Here is an 11,810-nt window from a genome sequence, read left to right on the forward strand (position 1 = left end):
AGTGGTCCTGTTGCACATATATGTTAGTTATAGAGGTCTACTTACATACATTAACTTGTTTTTATGATCAAAAACCTCCTAGTTGCTGTAAACGAGCCGATAGAAATCTCTCTTTTCTGGCGCTGTTTCCCAGCCGCGAGATTTGAGACTCAACTCTATCACCCAGAAGACAGAGTGTCTTGTGATTGGCCAGTACCCAGAAGTGACATATTCAGCACACCCGCTCTCAGAAGCACAGCTCCCCCCTCTGGAGCGGTGGATGCACTGCTCCTCATTATCAAAACATTGTTTTAACAGTGTTTAAAAATAGCTTCTTCACGACTCCCCGCCTCAGTCCCTTTGACGACCTTTGACCCGGAGTCAGACCCAGAGTCAGAAGACACTGTCGCTCGTGAAACACCTCCACAACTGACGTTATTCTTCTTCTGTGGTTCAATGTACGCAACCGGATGTGCCCGGAGCAGGACGATCTGCTGTTCAGGAGAACCGCTGTTTTTTTACGTAACCAGACCGGGTTTTTTCAGAGATCTCGCTGAGCCCGAGATTACAATAAAGCACAGCGTTCTCAGCAGTGACTGAACTGTTTGTTTAGAACCTTCAGGGCTTCATAAACAAGGTATTGACGCAGATACACACTACAAAAACAGTGTTTATAGGAACTTCCCGTCTCGGTCTGCTTTAAAATACTCAGGCAAACACGTCTATTTGAATCTTCCCTCTTTTTTTCAGGTTTATTTGACGTGTAGGAAGCTGCTGGTGCTGTAGATCAGTGTGGGAATGATGCTGGAACAGCTTTTTTGCCTTTTAGCTGCACAGAAATAGCATTTTGTGAGCACTGAAATGTTATTTGAAGATGCCACCAAAGGTGAAACATGCTAAAGAGGAAGAAATGGAATAAATAAATCAGGAAATGACTGCGTTTTAAGGAGGAAGAGATTAGTTAAATTATCGGCAAACAAACAAACTCATGGTTGAACTCATGGATGACTTACACTGCCTTCATTTAAACTGGTAATAAATGATATGAAATAAAGATCAGACCTGTCTCATGAACTCTTTGGTGGTGAAGACCAGCTCGTGGTAGATGAGCCATCGCGGCTGCTCCTCAAACAGAGAACTGTTGGGGTGAACGTAGACCGTCTGCTGGTGCTTCACCGTCTTGTAGCCGCCTTTGCTGAGTCGTGCTGTGTGGTAGAAATATCCTGCTGTCACCGCCTGCAACAACAACAACAACAACAACAACAACAACAACACACACAGGTTAGTATCAGCAGAAGATTATATGTGAAAAATGTTGATTTCTAAAAGTCTCAACAAAGCCATAAACCTGGATTAAAAACAGTCTATTTATATATTCTATATTATTCTCTCTTAAAGCCTCATAAAACCTGTTATACTGAAGTTTGGGCGAACACCTATGAAACACTAATCTAGAGCTGCAACTAACGATTATTTTCTTAATCAATGAATCGTTTGGTCATAAAATGTTAAAAAACGTTGATCAGTGTTTGTCAAACCTGGAAATGAAGATGTTCTCGAATGTCTTGTTTTTGTCCACAAACCAAAATGATTCAATTTTAATGATTTCTTTGTTTATGTGGAGCAAAGAAACAAAGAAAATATTCACATTTAAGAAGCTGAAACAATCAGAAATCTGGTTTTAATCATGAAAAAAGCTTCACACCGATTATCGATTATCAAAATAGTTGCCGATGAATTTAATAATCGATTAATAATCGATTAATCGTTTCAGTGCTACATTAATCCAATTTAATTTTTCACCTATTCTACTTATATTGAACCAAGTCATAATAAATTTTTACACCTTAGTGGACAGTGAAATGTAATAAAAAAATGGCGTATTTAGATGTTAAATAGTTTTCTTACTAAACTCAAAGCAGGAAATTCCTCATCAGCACTTTGAAGCACTGCTTCTACCCAGTTAGCGTTAGCATCAGCTAGCATTCTGACGCTAATGTCAGCTGCTGTCTGTCTCCCCGTTAGTTAGACAAAGTAATGTTATGATTATATCATTATCTGCGCCAGATAACGTGAGATAACGTGAGGTGACGTGGGGCCCCAATGTCATTGTTGTCAAAGGGGGACGGGGATGCGGCTGCTCACTGATGCATTTAGGCTCCAAGTGTCGGGAGCCCCCCTATCAGCTTGGGGCCCCATGCAGTTGCCCGCCGCCTTGCCTGTTCATAAACTGCACGTCTACTCGTAGCGCGATGAAAGTGAGAAAGTGCATTAACGCGTTAATTCCACACATTAATCATCCTGCACTAATGCGTTCATTTTGACAGCCCTAGTTAAAACGTTGCTGGCCTAACACCTGTGCACAGCTCTGGATCAACGTGACCAACATCAGGAGGTGAAACTTGACCCGCTGACCTTGCGAATAGGAACGCCGTCTCCCTCACAGCTGACCACCTCCACCTCGATGCGACCCATCAGACCCTCCAGCTGGTCCCTGACGTCCCGAGCTCTTTTCATGGAGCGGAACTGGATGAAGTTCTCGTAACACCACTGAGTGGAGAAGTTACTCTCCACCCACTGAGGGACAGAAAACGAGACTGTGACAGCAGAAACTAACTTTACCACTACTATCTAAAGGTACTGTAACTAAACGTGACAGTACCTGTGTGTAGACGTTGAGCAGCACCAGGTGATCTCCTCCTGGAACCACAAAGTTCATCCTGGCGTTGTCGGCGTGGACGACTTTGTCTTTGGGTCGGTAGAAAATGGAGTTGTTGACGGACAACATGGCTGCTATCGTCAACACCTCCTCTGAGCATTTGTACCTGAGAGAAACAAACGACAACAACAAAGAAAGACGGACATTTAGACATTTAGAGAAACTCGGGTCTTCATATTTACACTTCACTGTGTTGCAGCACCATCGTTTCTTTAGGTTCCAGTGATTTAACGACGACATATTAAAATTTTTCTTAACTTCTTATAAGTATATATTATATCTATACAGCGACTAGATAAGGTATCTGTGATGACTTTTCCTGGTTTTAACGGCTGTTGCATTGATAACCATCATATTTATTATATTGAATCAATTAAAGACTAAATCACTAAATATTAGGAATTCAATTGAAAATGCATGAAATCAACAATACACTTAAAAGTCATTTATTCTAAATTGTAAGTCTTGTATATCGGCCATAGCCTACAAAATATTGAGATATTTATTTGAGAAGCCATATTGTCCAGCTTTACACAAATATTGATTTTTTTTCTCAGAAAATTATGAGATAAAATGTTGAAACTATGAAATAAAAATGTCATTACTAGGGATAAAAAGTCAAATTATGAGGTTTTAAAAATCTAAATTATGAGACAAAAATGGAAATTATGAGATTAGAAAGTCGAAATTATGAGATTAAAAGTCAAAATTATGAGATAAAATGTTGAAATTATGAGATTAAAAGTCAAAATTATGAGATAAAAAGTTGAAAAGTCATGTCACATCACGACATAAACAATACCGGCCATAGCCTACAAAATATTGAGATATTTATTTGAGAAGCCATATTGTCCAGCTTTACACAAATATTGATTTTTTTCATGATATAATCTAATAATAGATATTATAATATTAATAATAATAGTCATTTCCCATATCGCCCGACCATAGTCCCAACTTTTCTTGAACTAGGATATGTGTTAATTCAACTGCACACAGTATTTATGCTAATGTTATTATATAAATAAAAGCATGAAGGACGACTCACTGCTCAGAGGCCAGGATCATCTTGCTCAGCATGGGGTCCACGGGTAACTCAGCCATCCTTCGACCCAGCTGAGAAAACAGTACGTTAAAAAAACACAGACGTGATAAAACACAGCCCTTAAACAAAGCCTCACTCACATACTCGTCTTTTACGTATACTGATATACTGAGAAACCATATTCCTGTACCTTGGTGAGCTCCCCCAGATGGTTGAGGGCTCCCAGGGCGTAGAGCTGCTCCAGAGCCAACACCAGAGTTTCATGAGGCGGAGGATCCATGAAGTCAAAGTGGATGAGGTCATTGATGCCTGAGGAGAACAAACAAAGGTCACAGTTCACCGTTAGTGTGATAAACGTTCTACCTTCAGTTCTAAAGAGACCACAGAGGACACCGTCATCCTCTCACCAAGACTCTTCAGCAGCAGCACCACATTCCCCAGGTTGGTTCTCTGGATCTCAGGCACAGTGGTTTCTTCCATCTCATGTTTAAAGGCCCACGCCGTGTAAAGACGGAAACATTTCCCAGCAGCCACTCTGCCTGCTCGCCCTGCTCTCTGGTTGGCTGAAGCCTGACGATGAAATACAGGAAAAACACCGTATGAACCACATACATGGACACAATGATTCAGTCTGTAACATCCAGACAGTGTTGTGATTTACTGAGTAATTACCCGTGAACAGGGCGTGACGATGAGCGACTCCATCCCCGTGCGAGCGTTGTAACTTTTCTGTTTGCAGAAACCTGGATCGATGACGTAGATAATCCCATCTATGGTCAGCGAGGTCTCTGCGATGTTGGTCGCCACCACCACCTTCAATCCACGGGGATTAAAACACAGACATTCGGGTCGTTTGGGCGAGTTCATTAATGCACAACCGAGACAGATTAAAGATTACACTCTTTAAAGTGTTGAAGAGGAAAATACTATGGAAGCCTGTTTCTGCCAAAACTGGCAGATACTAAGTCATAATTATGAGATTTAAAGTCGTCATTTTGAGATTTACAGTCAAAATTATGAGATTAAAAAAAATCGAAATTATGAGATAAAAGTCATAATTATGAGATAAAAAGTAGAAACAATGAAAAAAAATGTCTAACTTAGAGATAAAAAGTAACAATTGTGAGATAAAATGTTGAAATTATGAGATACAAATTGATAATTATGAGATAAAAAGTCAAAATTGTGAGATTAAAAGTCAAACATGTGAGATAAAAATGTATTATGAAAAATGAGATTAAAAAAATCGAATTTATGAGATTTAAAGACAAAATTATGAGATAAAAATTCATTATTATGAGACTAAAAAGTCGAAATTATGAGATTAAAAATCGTAATTGTGAGATAAAAAGTTGAAATTATGAGATAGGAAAATCGAAGTTTGACTTTTTATCTCATAATTTGGATTTTTAATCTCAAAATTATGACTTAAAATCTCATAATTTTGAATTGGTATGTGGCAGTTTTTCCCCCTAGGTGGCGTAAACGGGCTTCCATAAAAAACACACCTGCAAACTACAAAATAAGGCTTTTCCTCTCAGACAACAATAAAATGGTCATTGTACTACAGCGACCTCTGCTGGTCATTACCAGTATAACAGCTCAAAAATGAAGGAGAGAAGATAGTGATAGAAAAAAACAGCATCAATTGTCTTCATTTACATTAATCTTACAGTGGACACTTTATTTTTATATAAATAAACCATGTGCTCACTTTACGAGCTCCAGGAGGCGTGGGCTCAAAGATCTTCGTCTGCATCTCTGACGGCAGGTTAGCGTAGATGGGAAGAATCAGCAGCTCAGCGATCTTTGATCCGAGCCGTCGGCATCTTTCCTGCAGCAGCTCGCAGCACGCTTCAATCTCCTCCTGCAAGACACGTGTGGTTTGAGAAGAGGTTAAAAACAACAGTCCAGCTCCTTTTAAAGGTGAAAAGTCATGTCACATGTCACATAATCATAATGTGAGAATCATGACGTGAACAATACCTGTCCTGTGAGAAAGACCAGGATGTCTCCAGGAGACTGGGTGACGTGGATCTGTAGAACTGAGACCACACAAGCTTCCAGATAATCTGCCTCTGGAGCCTGAGAGACAGAACAAGACAGTTTCACTCCGTTTAGAATCATTTAAATTCTAATAAATCCTTATAAATAGAGAATAGACACCGTACTACAGTTTTAAGCACTTGTTTCAAAGTAAAAGCTCTGTTGAGTAAATCTATTTATTCTTTCAAAAAAGGATCTTATTGTGAAATATTTACAGAACCAGCAGATGCTTGGTAACTAAATTATAGTATGTAATAGGGCTGCCCTGGTATATAATGTACTAAATAAAGGAGTGACACAAAAGAGGAGTTGCAACGAACCATAACTCTGCAATTCCACAACAATAAATGATGCTTTTTCCTACCTTGGTGTAGAAGATGTCGACGGGGAACCTCCTGCCAGGAATCCTGAAGACGGGCGCGTCGTCAAAGAAGCAGGAGAAGCGCTCGGTGTCGAGCGTGGCACTGGCCACCAACACCTTCAGGTCGGGTCTGAACCTGCCGATGTCCTTGATCAAACCAAACAGGATGTCTGTGTGGAGCGTTCGCTCGTGGGCTTCGTCGATGATGACAACGCTGCAGAGAGACAGAGACAAGAGCTGTGGTGACGACGCGTGGCAAAGCGTTTAGAAGAACTAGAGAATCAAAGAAAGCTGATGTGAAGGAATTTCATAGAGCCTGGAAAGACGATTTTGTAGCCGTACATAAAGCTCGATTCTCGTTACCTGTAGCTGGCCAGGTCAGGCTCAGTGAGAAACTCTCGGAGCAGCATTCCGTCGGTCATGTACTTCAGCACCGTCTTTTCTGACGTGCAGTCCTCAAAACGAATGCTGTATCCGACCTGAATAAGGAAATGAAGTTTGCGTTACTGCAGGAGCAAGGGTTAATTCAGGATAGTTCAGATGTGAAATATTTCTACTACCTAGAGACTGTGAAAATGTGATGTTAATCTTATCATGTGCTAAGACTAACCTCATTGAAAAAAATGAGATAAAAAGTCATAATTAGAGATTAAAAGTCGAAATTCTGAGATAAAATGTTGAAATTATGACATAGGAGAGTCAAAATTATGAGATAAAAAGTCGAAATTATGAGATAAAAATTAATAATTGTGAGACTAAAAAGTCAAAATTGTGAGATGAAAAAGTCAAAATTATGAGATTCAAAGTTGAAATTATGAGATAGGAAAGTCGAAGTTTTACTTTTTAATCTCATAATTCTGACTTTTAATCTCAAAATTATGACTTAAAATCTTAAAATGATGGCTTAAAATCTCATAATTTTGAATTGGTATCTGCCAGTTACCCCCCCCCCCCCCCCAAAAAAACATAGGACTGCAAACTACAAAATAAGGCTTTTCCTCTCAGACAAAGATAAAATAGTCATTGTACTACAGCGGCCTCTGCTGGTCATTACCAGTATAACAACTCAAAAATTAAGGAGAGAAGATAGTGATAGAAAAAAAACAGCATGGATTAGTGGAAACTCATGTCCAGGACAGTTATAATAGGAGAAAGCAAGAAAAATATAAATAAATAATTCAGATATGAAATATTTCTACTACGTAGAGACTGTGAAAAGTGTGATGTTAATGTTATCATGTGCTAACACTAACGCTAACCTCATTGCCAAGCTTGACACTCATTTCCTGTGCCACTCTGGCTGCAACAGACATGGCGGCCACTCTGCGAGGCTGTGTGCATCCGATCTTCATGCCTCCTTCAGTGAAGCCCTGCAGGTCAGAGGGGTAAACAGCAGTGAGGTTACCAGGGGCTGTGCAGAAATATTATATATATGTGCAAGAAAACCAGCTGGACACTGACTTTAACTAGTCTATGATATCTTAAATGGACCATAGCAGACTTAACGATGCTGCACATAAATAATTCTGCACTCACATTTTCCAGGAGGTACTGAGGGATCTGGGTGGTTTTCCCAGAGCCCGTCTCCCCCTCAATGACCAGGATCTGGTGCTGGTGAATAGCAGAGAGCAGGTCTCCTCTGTAAGGAAAGATGGGGAGGCTGCGTCTGACCTCCTGCAGAGACTCTTTCCTCTGCTCCATCTGAGACAGAGCCGGTTCCTCCTGATCCTGAACTCGACAGGATCAGAACGACATGGTTGGTCACTCGATAAAAACATCTACAAACCACAATGAAGAATTAGCAACCGGCAGACGAAGCGCACCTTTTCTGCCCTGGTTCCCTTCATGGTGATGGCAGTGCTGACAAAGTTGATCATCTCATCCTCCTCCAGGACCAGCTGGTACTTGTCCTGCTCCTTCCTCATCCTCTGCTCTCGCTCTTTCTTTGCCCCAAAGCTGAGCGAGGCCGTCTTCAGCCGCTCTTCCTCCCAACGACCTTGTTCCCCTCCGAGCTCCATGGGAGTTTCCTCCAGCTCCAGGTCTCTCTGGGGAACCTCCTGCAACACGGGAATATAAAGCATTTAATCCAGGCACAGATTACACTTGAGTAGGTGACTGTTTCTTTACATTGTGACATTATACACTGTTGGAGCTTTTCCACTACACAGTTCTGGGAAGGCTCGACTCGACTATACTTCCTGGTACCGGGTACTTTTTTTACTACCTGCCCTGGCAAGGTTCCTAGCGAGCTGAGCAGATGCTACGTGTAACTGTGCCTTCACCGGAAGAGGCATAAACAAGACGTCCGAGACTCAAAGAATCAAAGTGAACGATGCCAAACTGTCTGTAGATGAATGAAAAATACTTAAAAACCTTGAAAACGTGCTTCAAAATTCAATTTCGGGGTCTGCCGCGATACCTGCTGTAGACAAAGGGTTGTGAACGCACGGCCCTGGAGGGGCAGACCCCTTCAACAGACAAAGGGATGTGAGAGGTGTGTTCCTTAGGTATAAAAGTTTATCTCTGGCCATGCTCTGGGTCTTTATTCATCTTCGACCACTCGTGTGTTGACTGACCTTTTCCTTGCAAAGAAAATAAAACCTTGTTGGCCGGCAGAAGTCTCTATTTCAGTCTGTTTTCTTCTTTAATGAACTCATTCTAATGATTCTAAATAACTGCTTAACAAGTCACTAGTGTGAATGAATGTGTAATATGACGTCACAGCAGTTTCATGCAGCTCTGATGACCGCACCCATGGTAACGAGGTACTATATTGTCATGGAAAACCAAGCAAACGAGTCGAGCCGTGCCTGTACCATGCAGTGGAAAAGCAGCTTGTTCCTACCTTTCCTCTCTTCTCCTCTGGCATGTAGTATCTGTTCTTCCTCTCCTCCTGCTCCTTGGCTCCAGCCTTCTTATAATCTTTGGCCAGGTCTCGAAGGGTGCGTTTGTAATCCAGCTCTTTCTGCTCCCTCTCGGTCAGCTCGTCCGACGTGAAGAGGTACTCCTCGTCGATGATTTCTGCCTCCAGGTCCTCCAGCTTCTCGGCTTCTCGCTTCTTCAGATAATCCCAGCGAGAACGCTTCCTCAACTCTGGCAGCTGACGCAAAGATAAAGGGATAAACCATCAGAACACAAACATGTGCATAAAAGTAAGATTTGGTTTTTCCACCTGAACCGGAAAACTTGACTTGTCGCTCAAAGCACTAACCATTTTATTCTGATCTTCTTCAGCCATCTTCAGCCTCTTCTGAGCCTCCTCATAGGCCTGGAGGGAAATAAACAATAAGTGTGAAGCTCGATTCCTGTGAGATGTCGTCGTGTTGTAATTGTGTCGTCTCTGACCTTTTTGTCAGTCCTCTCTGCGATGTTGCGCGTCTTTTCCTTGTCTTTCTGCCTCACTCGCTCAGCAAAAGCGTCTCTTTCTTCAATGTCCTGCAGTCGCTCGCGCTCTTCCTTCTCCCATTCTTCCTCCTCCTCGTCTTCCTCTTTCTTCGTGGACTGGGATGAACTGCCTCTGATGACAGAAGAATAACATTTAAACTTGATTTTATTAGTTGTTTTAAAGGCTCTGAATGATTTTGTCATGATATATTTTGCAGGATGCTTCTTTTGTCAGGGTTTAATCTCAGAATATTCAACTGAATTTATTCATTTATTGTATTTTAACACAAAAGGAAAAGAATACTAATTGCATCTTACTTTCCAATACATGTATGTCTTATCATATCACTTTAGAGTGCCAACTGCAAAGAAAAACATTTTTAAGAAATCCTTTGTGCCAAATGCTGTGACACTTTTAAATGAAAGCAAACAGACGATACATAGATAATGAATTTCAGGATGCAGGTTTTTGCGACAGCTGTACTCACTTTTATTTCATCTATTTTTATGTTTTTTATTTATAATATTGTTTTTAATCATTTATGTTTTTGTCTACGTTTGCTATGGTGGTATAACCAAAGACAACTTTTCACTTTGTGGACAATAAAGTTTTCGTATTTGTATTCGTATTTTTCATAATTAATGTCCTTCTAATGATATTTTCAGGTTTTGAGGTTTATGTTTATAAATGAGGAGTGTGGGCAAGTGGTAAATCAATCAGTACACATTTGACAGTTGTTTTGGATCTGTACCAGTAGCCTCTCAACATGAAAAAAATGATAAGAAATCAGGTTCTCCAACAAGACGAGAAGCAAAGTCCCAAAGAATTAGAAACGAGCATGACACAAACCTTTTAGGTTCTTCATCCTCACTCGACGACTCGCTTTCCTTCTTCTTCCTGATGTGCTTCCTCCGGTCTCCTCTGTCCTTACTCTTCTTCGTCCCTTTGCGTTTGTCCTGCACGGCATCGCCGTCGCTGTCGCTGTCCTCCAGTAACGTGTACGTGCGATTCTTCCTGTCCATTTCAATGGCTTCACGTTCCATGGCCCGCGATGCTTTCTCAACGACCGGCTTCCCTGGAATCTGTTAAGACAGTCGTGAAGTTATCAAACTTTAAAAGCAGAAAAGGCAAGTATTCACTGAGTTTGAGTTCAAGTAAAAATCTCAAAGAAAACATTAATATAATCTGATCCCTTTACCTTGTCAAAGAGCTCTTGGGCAAAGGCGATCACGCTCTGGTCGACGTCGATCGTGCCCGTCTGCTGCAGGCGAGCCACAAAGTCTTCAGCCGTCTGTGCTTTCCGTGCCGTGCCGATCATGAACTGAGACACGTATCTGTCACTCAGGCCCAGGATGTCATGGAGACGGTCGTTGACCCACTGCTCCAGATTAGCCATGGTGCCTAAAACAAAATGACACGGTTGGTCAACACACATCCAAACATGCAGTTACAGAACGCTGAAACACCTTTGTCGTCAAGACAACTTAGATAGTTAGTTGAAATAAACTAATCATAATGAACATTAATACATCATATATTCTTCTGCAGTTCAATGTACGCAACCGGATGTGCCCGGAACTAGTGCTAGTATTGGAACTTCCGGTCTCTGTGAGCTTTAACTTTGGTGCATGACAGTAAAGCCGTCAGTTTCCAGTCGGAAAAGGTTCTAATGACACGATAAAGCGGCAATCTTAACCTAGCATAATGCTAATTATGCATACATTTGTACTATTTTGTGTTTTAGTTTTTTCCTCACATCTTGCAGTCATGTTTTCTCTCACACACACTGAGATATGTGCATTAAAACTAAAAAGCGACTCTCCTGTGGAGAATAAAGCGGTAAAATGATGGATTGATGTTTAAAATACAATAAACTTATTGTAAATACTATAAATCTACCGCACGAACAAGAGCTCTACGTAGTACACACACTATACCTCGTGTTGTGTCTGGAATAGCATCCACATATACTTTTATCCGCTAACTTTAACTTGTGGACTGTTTTTATGCATCTCTGTAAAACTATAATTACACACTCAAGTTAAAATAACACATTAGTGAGGTATTAAAAAAACGCTGCTAAACTTTTGACAAGAGAAAACTTACCGCCTTTCAAATCGCTCCACGAACGCTGTTGTTGTTGTTATGGTTGTTGTGAGCTAACTATTTTAGCTATAAACGAACACGTTTACAATTAAAGTAACGATTAATATAAACGCTTATTCCTCCGCGACCATGAAAACATATTTATATGATTTTTTCCCCCATCAAACCA

At 40.8% G+C, this 11,810-nt stretch overlaps 1 protein-coding gene across 1 annotated transcript in view; it reads right to left on the minus strand.

The window, feature by feature from the left end:
* Nucleotides 1–11,810, minus strand: part of dhx16 (DEAH (Asp-Glu-Ala-His) box polypeptide 16) — a 12,254-nt gene extending 444 nt beyond the window's left edge. Inside the window, exons 1-20 of the mRNA XM_083907264.1 lie at nt 11,642–11,810; nt 10,734–10,936; nt 10,385–10,617; nt 9,496–9,667; nt 9,362–9,418; nt 8,996–9,250; nt 7,974–8,207; nt 7,687–7,878; nt 7,410–7,520; nt 6,514–6,629; nt 6,154–6,364; nt 5,730–5,828; nt 5,458–5,610; nt 4,416–4,556; nt 4,151–4,313; nt 3,934–4,052; nt 3,747–3,814; nt 2,642–2,804; nt 2,395–2,556; nt 1,042–1,215 (exon numbers count right to left, since the gene is read on the minus strand). Coding sequence (XP_083763390.1) covers nt 1,042–1,215; nt 2,395–2,556; nt 2,642–2,804; nt 3,747–3,814; nt 3,934–4,052; nt 4,151–4,313; nt 4,416–4,556; nt 5,458–5,610; nt 5,730–5,828; nt 6,154–6,364; nt 6,514–6,629; nt 7,410–7,520; nt 7,687–7,878; nt 7,974–8,207; nt 8,996–9,250; nt 9,362–9,418; nt 9,496–9,667; nt 10,385–10,617; nt 10,734–10,931 — 3,021 coding nt within the window. The 5' untranslated portion in view covers nt 10,932–10,936; nt 11,642–11,810. The remainder of the gene's footprint in view (nt 1–1,041; nt 1,216–2,394; nt 2,557–2,641; nt 2,805–3,746; nt 3,815–3,933; nt 4,053–4,150; nt 4,314–4,415; nt 4,557–5,457; nt 5,611–5,729; nt 5,829–6,153; nt 6,365–6,513; nt 6,630–7,409; nt 7,521–7,686; nt 7,879–7,973; nt 8,208–8,995; nt 9,251–9,361; nt 9,419–9,495; nt 9,668–10,384; nt 10,618–10,733; nt 10,937–11,641) is intronic.

This window comes from Microchirus variegatus (genome assembly GCF_963457635.1).
Source record: "Microchirus variegatus genome assembly, chromosome: 20".
NCBI classification, from domain to species: domain Eukaryota; kingdom Metazoa; phylum Chordata; class Actinopteri; order Pleuronectiformes; family Soleidae; genus Microchirus; species Microchirus variegatus.